Source organism: Strix aluco, chromosome 1, assembly GCF_031877795.1.
Source record: "Strix aluco isolate bStrAlu1 chromosome 1, bStrAlu1.hap1, whole genome shotgun sequence".
NCBI lineage: Eukaryota > Metazoa > Chordata > Aves > Strigiformes > Strigidae > Strix > Strix aluco.
The window spans coordinates 128,153,512-128,168,134 of NC_133931.1; the positions used below are offsets into that span (position 1 = coordinate 128,153,512).

At 35.8% G+C, this 14,623-nt stretch overlaps 1 protein-coding gene across 2 annotated transcripts in view; it reads left to right on the top strand.

Annotated features, from left to right (window-relative positions):
• The window catches only part of ZNF804B (zinc finger protein 804B), a 70,841-nt gene that overhangs the window by 36,359 nt on the left and 19,859 nt on the right, over positions 1 to 14,623 (top strand). For both annotated transcript variants that reach the window (XM_074835117.1, XM_074835124.1), the window contains exon 2: positions 616 to 759. In XM_074835117.1, coding sequence (XP_074691218.1) covers positions 616 to 759 — 144 coding nt within the window. The remainder of the gene's footprint in view (positions 1 to 615; positions 760 to 14,623) is intronic.

Below are 14,623 nucleotides of genomic sequence, written 5' to 3' on the forward strand. Positions count from 1 at the left end.
CATTCAGTTTGGGTGGGCTGGATGGCAGGTCCCCTCATACAGATGTGGGGAAGGGACAGGGTGGCACAGAAAAGGCTCCTGCTGAAGTGGCTCGGCTCCAGGGAAGTCTCAGCCAGCCATAGCCAGCTGCTGCCTGGCCCTGCCGAATATTTCATAGAAGGTAGAAAGCAGAACAAAAAAGAAAATCTGCCTTATTATCAGACTAAAACTAGTTTCTTTCTTCTGAGGAATAGAACCTGAAAGAGCGGACCGGTGCAAACTGGGAATGCTGTAGCAGTTCACAGGCTAACCCTGGTTGTTTATGTGTTCTTCACTGCTCAGTTCTCCTGCCCAGGAGCTAGGCGGCATCTTGATGGTATTCCTCGGCACCCCACTCCTCTCTACTTTTCTTACTGCAGTACCTACAACAAGCAGTAAGAATAATTATTCAAGAAACACAACTATTTTATTAAATCCAATTTAAGACCAAAACCTCCTTACTGTGTACGTGATGGAAACCAATTATCTAGCAGTCCTAGTCAGTCTAGTGTTTTTAATGTGGATGACAAAAACAGCTGCTGAAGCATGAGCTCATGATCTCTAGCAAAGTGTCTCCCTTTGCTTCTGCCTTTGCAGGACTATGCTGAGAAGGAGAAAGCTGCAGCCAAGGCTCTGGAAGATGTGAAGGCTAACTTCTACTGTGAACTATGTGACAAGCAGTACCACAAACACCAGGAATTTGACAACCACATCAATTCTTATGACCACGCTCACAAGCAGGTATATCTGACAAATGTTTGTGCATGTTACAGCAGTCCATCTTCCTTCCTCATTGATTGAGGGAGGTTTCTAAATTTGCTCAAGTAGAAGACAACTTATTATTTGATGTTTTCAACTTTAACATGCTAGTTTTCATTAAAATAAAATGTAAAATATTTTTTTAATCTTCACCACAATTTCTTTTAAGCCCCTCTGACTAAATGATCTTCATCTATAGTTTTACATAGGTGCTCAATACCAATATTCACACTTAATTTGATATATTTAAATGTGGAATTACTTATAAACTAGAGGGAGGGGGAAGGACCACTTCCTCAAATGTCCAGGTCCCTCTTTTGGATGCATGCTGTTTCAAGCAGTTTAGTTTTTTTTAAAAAGCATGTGTTTCTGAAGTTGAAGTCTATGTCTCATGATGTTTCTCAGGGTGGAATACATTTTGCCTTACATGCAGAACATAATATAAAATAATGGCTACTATTGAACAACAAGATACTGGATTCCTGGGAAAAGATAACAGATGCTAATTTTTTGTCATTGGTTTTGTATCAATTTTAACAGGTCTATATGTGGTAAGTATATTCTACCCATATATGCCTATTATTCTTCTATCCTGCATCCTAATTTTCCTCCAATTTTAGCAAAATCCATACGTCAGTTGGAATTATGCAAAGAAAATGCAATTAATTCACATAAGCAGTTCAGATTTCAAAGAAAATTGTTTGCAAAGTTTGGGAATGAGCATTTCTGAACCTCTGATGTGACAGATCATATCTGCTAATCTAACACATAAAGTTGGAATGTGTAACTAGGTTCCACAGATGTATCTTTTTCTCCTGTGTTTCTACTAGTGCTTACATTACACAGTTCAAGTTCTCATTTATTGTGTGCATTCAAGTTGCCAGGTTATTAGTGTGGTAGTTCTGGGTGATCACACTTTTGGGTGCATGGGGAACAGGAGCTACCTTACAAATATGTGAATCATTTAGGACTTGCAGGTATTTCTGAGAGAGGACTAGAAATAAGTGTTGTGTAAAACAATCATGCTGAAGGAAGAATGCCTCACTCTCACTGCAAGCAATCTTACTGTCTTTTGCTGTATTATAAAGGATGTAAATCAGCGTGAAATTTTCTGTGTGCATCTACCACAGCACTGCATTAACAAACTGCTTAGCATCTGCCCACCCATCATGCTGAACCATCCTGCTGAATTCAAGCAGGCTGGAGTCGGCTATCCATGTGTGTTAATGGGATTCTTTTGGCCCATCACTCCAAAACTACCAATAGATTCACCTGATGTTTCTATATTAAATCAAAAGCAATTCCTCACATCACCATTCCATTAATTAATCCATAAAACCGGCTATGATAATACAAAACAAATGCTTTTCCAGATCCTAAACACATGACTCTAATCCCTATAAATCCCCATTTGCTGTACAAAGAATTTTTTCACCCTTCAGCTGATTTTTTAACTCAACATAAATGCATCTGAACTCAAATGAATCTATTTGTGCCCTTCCCTTTTTACACACTCTCCCTGCAAAGAGCAGCTTATGCAAAATAAAACAGCCTTCTTGAGGCACCATCTATGATTGGGTTGTTGGGCAGGGGAGGTTTTGGCAGCATTCTGTTATAAAAGGGAATGTTTAAGCAATAAAACTCTTTTTAGTTTTTAGGTAAATTTAGTGCTTTAAAAGCTGCCAGACACAGTACTGGGAACTAAGGTTCTCCATGGAAATGCATGACACATACAGAATATCATCTGGCAGTACAAGCTCACCCCATCCTGCCCTTTCAGATGTAGTTCAGAAGCTCAGTTAGTGCAGGATTAGCTAGCTACCCTCCTGATGTGACAGGGTAATTCAGTCCCTTCTCCCCTCTCACTTCTTGACTGCTCAGCCAAGTCTGGGAACAGCATTAATTTGCCTCTAGGAATAGTGTGGATGAGCCCTTTTCTCTGACTTTTATAGTCGGTCACAGAAAAGCCTTTATTCTTCTTACTTTTATCAGAGTAATCTTCAAAGAAAACAAGTACATTTATGGTTTCCTGTGGTTTTAGTTAGCTTAATTTCAAAATGTTTGTTCTGGGAGGGATAGTAACCACCAGAAAAGCTTCTTTCTCCTAAGGTATGTTTTTTGTTTCCCAGCAGAAATTTGAGGGTACCTTTAGTCATCCACACAAATATGTTCTAGGCATCATTCTTCTAATGGAGAGTAAATTAAAATAAACAGCTCTTTACATCTCAGTAACAATACAGTGTAGTCCTCCCATGTGATTTCGCATTTAAACGCTACTTCTTCAAAATTTGTATTAAAGTGGCAATGCTGTTTAGAGAAGATATAAAGGCAGAGTACTGAGTGCACTGAGTACTTTGTCATAAGTCTTTTGTTTCTCTTCCAGAGGAAACAGATTTTATTCAAAGAATTATGACTCTAATATCCTAATATTATGGTTTTATAAAATTAATTTTGTGATCCATTTTCTTATCTATGATTTCAGCCAGTTGTTAAAGCAGAAAGTACTGAGTCTTGGACTTAGCAGTCAGCATACCAGCCATTGCCTTCCCTGTCCTCAGAGGACTGCAAAATGTTATGATGACAATTTGGCCTTGTTTGCATAACTGCTCTTTCTGCTGTGTTAGGTTATTCTAAAGCAATATACTCACAGAGACTTTCTGTCTCTCTGCATGCTACATACATTCATACTTACATATATAAAAATATTACGTATGTATGTGTGCATATATACACACATATGCATACAAACAAAACTTTGACAGAACATCAAAGATCCCCCCCACCTAGATCTTCATTATCTTCTAACACTGTAATCACCCTGGAGGGGTCTAATATGATTTATATATTTTTAAGTAATATTGTCTGAGTATTAAGCAGTCTTTATTTCTTTGGTTTTCTTGATAGCATTAGTCTTAACTAATGTTGCCGACATCTTTCCTTACGCACTACTCTACAATAATTTTTCATTCATGTTACCTATTATTGGAAATTAATTTCTTTCAGTGCAAAGCTGGATAAAGTGAACTCAGAAAATCTGTTTGAGTGGAAGGCTGCGCTCCCACCCAGAATTACCTGAGCTCCCTGTTGTTAAGCCTGATACTTAACGAGGCTGGGGCTAGTGTGTGGTTGACTTTCCTGGGAGCATCTAACCTTTCATCTCCATACAGCCCTATGCATACATGTCTTATTGGCCCGGCACATACCAGCTAATACACTTGAAATCAACAGCTTTTTTCCTTTGTGTTTTTCATTTGCTATGGAATCTATGACTTTATGAAGTCCTGGGCAGCAGTCATGAGCAGTAGCACATTTGATAAATCTTTAATATCTCTCATCAGGCATCAAGGTGAACAATGTTTGCTATCACTTGCTTGCCGTGTTCTCGGCAACAAAAGTTATGCATCAGAACGGATTACCTTGGCTCTGTCAAAAGTATCTGAACACTGAAAAGGATAAGCGTCCTGGTGTGAATTCGTTCAAAAGTCACTAGTATATAGAAAAATCAATATAGGCTGCTGCCTGAAAATGTAATATATGTGGATGTATGTTACATGCTAAGCTGAAAATAATATGGAAGTATAGATTTTTTAACAGGATTGTAAGTCACATGCATGTGTAAAAGGAAGCAAAACTTGAGCGGAGATGTCTATTTGTTAACGTTATTAAATGGAATCTTTTAATACCTCTGGGTCATGCATAGCATTACCCATTCATTTAATGTCAAAGTAGTTGGAGCTTTCAATTTTTGTATAAATAATCCTTAGCAATCAGCAAGGCTTTTAGATGTCAGCAAAGGAGAAAATCACAAATCTGTTCCATGCACTGCAATATAATAATTGTGATGATAATAATATAAATAAGCAGCAAAGAAAAACAAGACTGTATTGCCATCTTGGGGTTTCTAATGACAAAACAGGTCTTTTAGTTTTGTAGCCAAAATTTAGCCATACAGTTAAATACATCACATTCTTTCATATAGAAAACAAAAGTATCTCAATTTTAGTGTTCTTGAAGCAGGCAGCACTGTATAAGTAGGTGAACAGAACTTTCAGTCTACACTAGCTCACATGCAAGGACCTGTATCTTAGTATTTAAATACATGCATACTAGCACTTGGCTATATTTTTTACATGGAAGTCTGATTTAGTGTGTACAGCTGTGGGCACTTGCCATTAAGTCTTTATGGTGCTTGTGGATTTAAACTCTAATTCAGGCATAGATTTAGCTCCTGTTAAACATCAAAGCTAGCAAATATGCCTACATTTTAGCTAGCATTTCCTCTATCACCTAGAAAATGCACAGATAAGTGAATACAGGGAAAGCTTCAGGAATGAGTGTAAGGCTGAGATCTTGTTCATTCATCTTTAGGATTTTTTTCCCAGCATCTGCGTGTTTATTGGAAGAAAACTAAGTCCTGTATTTTGGCTCTAAGGTACACCTTTCCTATTAACCATACAATTTTCATTTAGAGGAAAGGAAACTGGTTTGGCAGTATCTGAGAGACTGGGATCTGGGAAATTAGGCAAACACAGCAACACCAAGAAACCTTCTTCTGGATAAAGTATCATATATTTAGATGTAAGAACACACTTATCAAGCAGAAAGGGCTACATGAGCATGAAAGTCCACTACTATGTGTGCTTGTGTAGTCTCTGCTTTTTTCCCTTGATATATAGGTGGACCCACTGTCCCTCTTGTACTCCCATGTGAACAAGGCTAACATCCTTCCCTGCAGCCCTTGCTTCTGTTTCTCTGCATCAGGACACTGGCTGTTAAGAAGGGCCTGCTTTATTAGGGCCAGGTTTTGCACATGAGGTCTGTACTCTCTGTGGCCTCCTGAGAAAATAATCGGAATGGCAAAAGACCTCAGCATTTCTTGCTCCCCATTAGCAGCAGGTGCTGTCTGCAGTCATCAGCATTCTGCTCCTATAACCTCACAAAAATCAACTTTGTTTGATGCTTGTTAAGAAATACATGCATACTTTTAATAAAATTTTCATATTCATCATATACCTAGTAAGAAAGCCAGACCAGAACTGTATTAAAGATAAAAGCAAAGGAGTCAAGCAAGAGAAACAGTAATATGATATTAGATTCCCTCAGCTGGTTTATAAGTGGACTTGAAGTGATAAAGGAATTTTGTATGTGTGGTAGTTATTGTCCTCCTACTTTTAGTTACCAATAGATTGCTATGCTCAAAAGCAGCTATCATATACACAAATTGTTATGTGTGTGCAATTTGAAGGGGGTAAAATTAGGTCCAGTCCTGAAAACAATTGTGAACTTTCTAATGTGTATACCTATCAGCAGCCCCACAAAAATAAAGTATTCAAATGCATAAAATGAAAGATGGTCAGATGTTTTACAAGAGAACAGTTTTAGAGATGAAGGTTATTCCTTATTATTTTTTGCATCTTCAGAACATTTACCATAAGTATCTCTAGTCAGCTTAGATGCTTCTGACACATAAATCAAAATACTGAAAGTGTGATTCAGTATGGTCAACAGTTTCCCAGATTTTTCCACAAATTATTCTTTAATTTCAGTGAAAGGCCCATTTACTTTTAGCTTTAGGCAAATCTATTACCAGCTTATGTTTTAACTATCACCATTAGACAATTATTTAGAATGATCATCTGTGCCTGTATACCCATGTCAGACACTTCTGCTTCATGATGAATTTTTGGGGTTTTGATCCTGAAGAACTCTTAACTGTTATTTTATTTTTAACTTAACTGTTATTTTATTCTTAACTGTTATTTTATTCTTTATTCTACAATAAACATACCAATTCAATTTTCCCTGGTCTTTTCTTTTAAGCACATCTTTCTCTTCCCTTGGAGAGAGTATACTCTTTATATTTCTGGCATAAGTCTTGATTTCTTTCATGTGAAAATGAAAGCTAAAAACAAAGAATTCTTTTCTATAGTCTATCCTATCATTTCAGTAGCTTTGTGTCTTAAAGACACACTGTTCTCTTCCTCATTCTGAAACCAGTGATTTTCTTATTGTTGCTTATGCCTATGCCATTTATTACATTCTCTAATTTCCGTTATAGCTTCACACTTCCTTAGCTTTTCATCATACATTGATTTTGCAGTGTGTGTTCTTGTTCATACTCCCAAAAATTACTTCCACTCTGTTTGTAACTGTTCCCAAAGAGCAGGTTTTTGATAATTTCTTGCTGAATAGTTTTCATTTTCTCACACTGCCTTTCCCATAATTAACTTAAAAAATTCTTCTCATTCTTTCAGAATTTGTTCTCGTGAATTAACTCCTTTTACTCATCCGTTTTGTACCTAAATTAGCTTTGATTACAAACTAGATTACCCTATGGTTTCTACTGGATGGTTAGATACAGCATTGACTGTGATGCTTATAATTAAGGTTTCCAAACACTTTGTATTTTAAGACACAGGTTTCTGTGGCTCTCAGGAATTGGGCTGAAATTTATGTTCTGCATCCCAAGCTTTAGTAAAATACAGTAAAAATATATAGTATTTGCAATGTCAAGAATAAGGAAGTGATAAGGCACCAGAATCAATACTGTTTGGACAACCTAATCTGATACTTTTATGTATCTGCTCTTTAGTAAAATCTTTACTCTCAGGTTGCATGTTGTTTTCCCTAAGGAAAACTCCTTGACACAGTACTGAAGATGGACCATACTTGAGGAATGAATCCATCTTGTGCAAGGGATGAAGCTGTTGGCTACAAAAGAACTGATGACGTGAAATGGGGAGGAAACAGAAGGAGAAGTGGGTTTAGGAAGTTAATATGGGAATAGGTGTAATGGACAGAGACAGAAATTGCAGGAATAGAAAGGCATGGAAGTATCACTCTGAAATTAGAAGACAACGAAAGGTGTGTACAAGAAAGGGAGAAAAAGGAGTTGCAAGAGGAAGGACCTGGAGAAATAATCCATAAATAAGGGAAAATACCAAGATAAAGCACAGGAGGAGACTGTCAGTGTCAACCAGTAAGAGCCACCAATGTCTAAGCCATTTTACTTAGAGCTGAGGAACTGAGTGAATCAACCAGATAGGCTATATGAAAATCACATTTCACAACTCTGATTCGGTTAACAAGAATACCACAGATATTACATTGGCACAAAATGTTGTATTGAAAATAATACAAAGGACTTACACAACGTAAAAAATGTCTGGGGTCTGAAAAAAAGCAAAGAATGAAATGTATAATGCTGTTGCTCATGTACGATTCCATCTTTTACCACTGATAGATAATATAAGACCAAAATTTTATTGTCCTGAACACTTCTTTCTGTTATTTAAAAATAGAAAAATCCTGCCTTTCTAAAAGCATGTGTGCATCAGAGCTGCTGTGCTTCAAACTACCAGCAGTCCAGCATCTTTGAAATGCTGAAGTAGCAGTGCAGTGAAACAATCAGGTTGTGTCACATCACAGAAACTAATGTAAATAAAGGTACCATAAAGCAATACAGGATGACATCAGCATTGAAGCCAAGGAGTAGTGTACAGCATATGAGCAAAAGCAGGATGTAAACGAGATGATAATTTTGTGGCATCACTGTACTAAGAACATTTATTTTGCCAGTTTGAAATGATCTTAAAGTGAATGCTTAGTTCACAGAATCACATAATCATCTAGGTTGGAAAGGACCTTGAAGATCATCTAGTCCAACCGTTAACTTAGCACTGACAGATCCCAACTACACCATATGCCCAAGTGCCATGTCAACCCGCCTCTTGAACACCTCCAGGGATGGGGACTCCACCACCTCCCTGGGCAGCCCATATAGTTTATAATATTGATGCAATATTTTCTTAATGTTATGTATTATTATTCTAATATTTTCTTAAATGTTATGTATTTATAGCTGTGCTACACAGAGATGCTTCAGTTGCACTCTACAGCAAGTGCATGTACCAGAGTAGCTCTGGAGCAGCAGAAGCAACATTATCAAATACCACTGAGCATGCTCCGGTGATTGGGTGTGACTCGAGGCAACAGATTCCAAAGAAGTGTCTTTATTTAAAATTTACCAATCTGCACAAATCAGTGGGCCTTATTAAGAACTGCTGAACCTGCTACCCTGCCAAAGCTCGCTGCTTTCTTATTACTCAGTGATAAAGTAAATAAATTGGCAGTATTCATCCTTTTTAAATTGCATGTTGCTTAGAATAATGAGATTCCTTTAATCATTAGCCCTCAAAAAAACTTCTTGCAAATAATGCAGAGCTTCTTTGAAATTTAATGTCTTGATAAGCTAAATTGTTAAATGTTAGATGCTATGGAATTACATTTGGTGTTCTTTAGAATGAATGTTAATTAACATGTAAATTAGCAATTTAACCCTCTTTAAATTGGAAAAAAACCCATGGGACACCTAATTTCATAGTTGTTAATGATGGTCCAATGGCTGTAAGATATTTCTTAAGCATTTCATTATATAAGGAATTACAGAAGTGTATTATCAGATTTTGGCATTTAAGACATAGCAATAACCAGAATGTCAGTTAGAGGAACTGCTCTTCATTAATGCCTGTGTTATTGTCCTTTCCATTCTTCTCAGAGGGTACACTTTTTAATTACTAAAGTTTTACAACCAATTTTTCAAGGAGGAGGAATGGTTGATGCAGTGTAGTGGATTCAAACAAGCAAGGAATCTGAAGGATTAGATTTGTAAAAAAAAGATGATGCCGAACTACAGACAAATATGAAATTCTGCCCCAAAATATCAGTTTAAGGTTTAATTTTGTACAATAATTCCCCACTCAAAACATGAAGAAACGTATTCTTATCTAATTATATCTAGACTAAACGTGGTAAATCTGGTTGAAACTCAACATCTCTGGTTCAAATAATTTCCCATTATTTCAAACATTGCTTCCATTTCAAATATGGATAAGGAAAAAATTCTCAAAACCAAATTAATTAAAACATTCCAATATGACTCATTTAACATGGTATTTACAATGTAAATTCAATAAATTTTGAAACAAAAGACTTTCTGAAATATTCTGTTCAAATAAGAAGTGGTTTTGAGCCAGTCATACTTCTTTTTCATACTGTGTAAAAAGGAGTGATTAAAATCAATATATTCCTCTTTGGTTCTCAGTTCTAAAATTATAATACATGCAGTACATGGGATATTACTTAAGAAAATGGGATAGATATGGAGAACCTAAATATTTATGTTTAAATTTTTATTCCCATTTTCATTTAACCTTTAGGGTACTCATGCTGGAGTTGCGCCTGTATTGTTTAATGAATAAGATAGATAAATTATATTGGGTGTTGCTTTCCTTTTTTGAAGTGTCTGTATACAGATGTCTTTTCCATTATTTAAATGCCAGTATAGGGACAGAAGAAACAGAATATACAGCATGTTTTCTACCTACTTCTATGCAAAATGTTACTGTTCATGCAAAAATGTCTGTTCACCATGAACTACTAAGAACTGGGCAAGACTGAACACAGACATATATTATATTTCATGTGCCAGCTTCAAAAGACTGGCAAACATTAGGTAATATTGCTTATAGGCCACATACTTTGCACATTAATTTTTTTCATAAAATCAGTAGATCTGGAATAACTGATGTCATCTTAAGGTCAGGCTCTACACATCTTGCTTCAAATGGTGAGGTGATAGAGAACAAAGCTCTGCCAGATGCTATGTCTTTGATTACTGTCTGTTCACAAGTACTTTAATTCATATTTGTGGAATGGCTTGTAGAGTAAGGTACTATTCAACCAGATTAAGGAACCTGTTGTTACAAAACATCTGTACATATCTTACCTGGGACAATTCTGTGCCATAGTCAGCTTTTTGGAAATACTGGGCAATTAGGTTTGTTAGCAAAATGTTGTACCCTCAAATGTTCACAGAAAAAATGTTTCTGTTGGCTTCTGCATAACTTTTGAACAGTGCTCGCTTGCTCATATCTTTCCCTCCTCTGGAAAAATAATAATTCTTCTAGTCCCATTGGCATCCACAAAGTATACCTGGCGCTATGAACATCTGTCTGGAATCTGCATCTGTTATAGTTCTGTTCATTTTTTACTGTCTGCATCTTCCATGCAGTAATTACTGCACAAGACTGTGGCTGAGCAATTGATTCCTGTGGAGCTTTAGAGTCACGCTAATCAACTCTGTTTGTGTTTGAGGAACTGTACAATGTGCCTTGTACATCTTTAAGGGGCATTCATAGCAGAAACAAATATTTAAAAGAAAACCAGAAACATATCTGTGCATCACCAAGACAACAATAAAAATGCTGAGATTAGTCATTTATTATCCTTACTTAGTTAAAAGCATTAATTAACATCTTTTAACATGTCTCTAAGGGAAAAATAAAGAAGGTAACCCAGACTAATTATCATTTCACAGCTTTTGCAGTTTCATAATAATTAGGCTCCATCAGGAGCCATTAAAAAGATGAGGGCTCTTTGAGCACCTTCTCAGATTAAATTGTAAGGGAATATCTAGGGAAATGTGGATGACATTCATGTACACCGCCAAACAAATATATTATCACAGGTGATGGAACAGTAAAAACCCAAACATTTCCTGGACAAAAAAATTGACAGCTAAACACTTGTTTATCAGGAAATGCTATTATCATAGTACAATGGTTTTGCAGGAATGTGGGAAGATCAAAACCATTTTTCATTTGAAAGGGTTACATAATTTAGTTTCAGTCAGGTTGAAATGGTTCATAAAGATTGAAATACTTAGCTTCAACAGTGTCACTTTAAGAAAATACTTTAAAAATTAATGTAAAGTACTTAAAAATACTTTTAAAATATTAATTGTAAAAATGTGCACACATATTTACTATTCTTGAGAAAAAGAAATTATGAAAATTATAACTTTAAGGCATTATGTTTCATCCCTGTTTAGATGCATTGACATCAAGTCACATGGAAACACTAGAAATTTTCATTTTTTTATTAAGTTTTCAAAATTTTACTTCTCCCAGTAAGACTAAAAAGTAAAGAAATCCCAAATGTCAAAATTTCCTGCAGAGCAGAAATTCTTGTTCTTTAAACAAGTCTGTAAGTACAGAGTTGTTGACAGAAACCCCCTGGAACTCTGTAGGATACTTTATGCTTGTAGTTAGTATTTCTCTGCTTGTTTTCAGCCCTTAGCATGTTGATGGATTCTTAGCACTGCTTTCTTCAAAACAGATGCTTAAATACTGATGTTTAAAAGTGCGAGTGCAGTCACATTCCATTGCTCTGTATTTACACTATCCATTTAGGATGTGTGGGATTTGGAAAGGTACTAAATCATATCCAGCAGAAGCGATATAACCTCTTGCTTGTATTCTGAACTGCCCTGGATCTTCAGTCTTAGATAAGGATCTGATTTTGTGAATATCAAATCATAATTAGTTGAGAAATTATTGGGTAAAGTAATATCATGTTTAGAGGTAAAACAGTACAATTTATTAAATCACATAGTTACCAATATTTGAATACAAAAATAATGCCTAAAAGGTACAATGTAATGTTTACCTTTTAAAAGGAACCCAGGATATTCAGATTAATCTCATCTTGTTCTTTACTACAAAGCAAAATTCAGACTTCTCATCAGCCCCTAATGACCATCTTTTCTGAGTTCTGTATTACTTTTATATCATTTCAGCCTGGGTTACACCAAACATTCAATTCATTGACATAACTATGGCTCTCAATAGCCCATGTCAGATTCTGATTTCCTTTCTATTTTGGAATTTAGCACAACTTAAAAAAGAAAATGAAGATTCTGGCCTGCAATTTGAAAATAATCATAAATTGGACCTGTACACATGCAAAACAGCAAGTCATAGCCTAATCTGAACGTGGAGCACATGAGAACTGTACAATAATTGTTATAGCAATTTTCTTTTATTTCAATGAAACTAACACAATTTTTTATATTATTCCTTATTTATTTTTGCACAAGGTCTTTCTAAAAGCTAAATTAATAATACCTGGAAAAACGATGGAATATTTTTTCAGAAATTAAAATTATAACTTATGATCCAGTTGCCCTACTTCTCCTTGTCTCCAGAATAATTTTCAGTATTGTTTTAACTCACCTAGTCCAAAGAATCTAAAGTCACTATCACTATATTGTACCCGTGTTGGTGCATATTTTAAGGGGATTGCTGTTCCGTTTGAGTACATAAACTCACAATCTTTCTTTTTTTGCAAGAAATAATTAAAATTCAAGGGTGTAGGAAAGTATGGATTACCAGAATAAGAAGTCACAGTATAAATAAAAGATCAACTTCAAATTTTACAAGAATAAAAGTTTCCTGGGAGGGAGTAGTAGAGTAAAGCTTGCTTAAAAGGTTGATTGTGTCAAGTGACAGGAAAGAATTTGACAAGTGACATAAAGTATTTCAGAAGCAGTGAGTGATAGATCAGCTTTATAATATTAAAAATTTCCATGTCTACATGAAAACCTAGATGTGTGTTTATAGCATCATTTGATGTAAGGGTGAATACAAACAGACATAGTCTGGAGCAGAGAGGGGGACATTGAATGTTACCTCCCATAGCTTCACAACATACAAGGGGCTAAGAGAAGTAGTTAGGGATTATGGTTGTAAAAGTACATCATGCTCATTTCCACCCCCTTTCCAGGGAGAAGTTTCTAGCACAGTATTAACATTTTTAAATTATGGAATCACAATTGAAGGGTGTCAAGTTGCAGCTCCATGATATGGTACACACCAGTGGGCTGAACTGCATATCTTGACCATGTGCTTTCTTTCTTGGCTCCCTCTCTTCTCTTAGTAAAAGCCTCAGGCACTGCAGGTTGCAACAGCAGTATGTTCAAGGGGACCAAATACAAATAAGAAATTGCAAATAAATAATATTTTATGTATGTGGCAATAAAAAGGGTGCTAGATAGGCCAAAGTATCTTTGCCTTTATAAACTGGAAAATTAGGACATCATTCACTCTGCACAGTTTGGTCATCTTTTTCCATGACACACTGAATTTGCTTAGGAAGCACCTTATTGCTTTTGTTATTTCAGAGCGAAATGCTGCAGAGCTGTGAAGAGAGATGGATAAGTCAAGTAGAGGGAAAAAAGGACACCAAAGTTAAAGGAGACAACACATATTAATAACATGAGACAGATCTGGAAAAGAATTAAATAAAAGAAAAAAGATATAATCAAAATAACCTTTTTAATCAGTATGATTTACTGAGATGTATTCTCAGAAGATTGTCTCAGATAATCAAAGGCTAAACCAGGCTTTTGCAGGAGTGAATTAGCCTGGAAAAAAATGGGACATCTGTTCATCTCCTTCTGTAAATAAACCACAGACTGGAACATAAACTGCTACTCCAATCCCATCCCATGCATGAAGAAATTAAAATTAACAGATTATCCATCTGAATTTGCTGCCTCCGTGGGCCTCCCTTCTGTCAAGAATAGCACAAAAATACTTCCTCCACATTATGGGTCTCTAAAAGGCTGATCTTTAATCTATACATTATTAACATTATGACGATCAACACAGGCATACAGGAAATTTAAAAAGCCAAGCGATTGTATTTAGTAAATGCAAATAAAATATTTGCATACATTTTATAAATAACAAACTGTAACATACACTTCTTTAAGGAATCTACTTTCATAAAGGTGAATAAGCTTGCCAAATGGACTGGGAGGAGGAATTGAAATGGAAAGATGTGAGAGAGACCTAGGAAGTTTTAAAAAGCACTTGGCAGATGGTTTAAGAACCCAAATCCCACAACTGGAAAAGACCAAATAGGTTATAAACAGTTTATCTCATTTAGAAGGAAAGTCGATTCTCTGTGGCTTAAATTTATAATAAAGGAGAGAAAGGAAAAA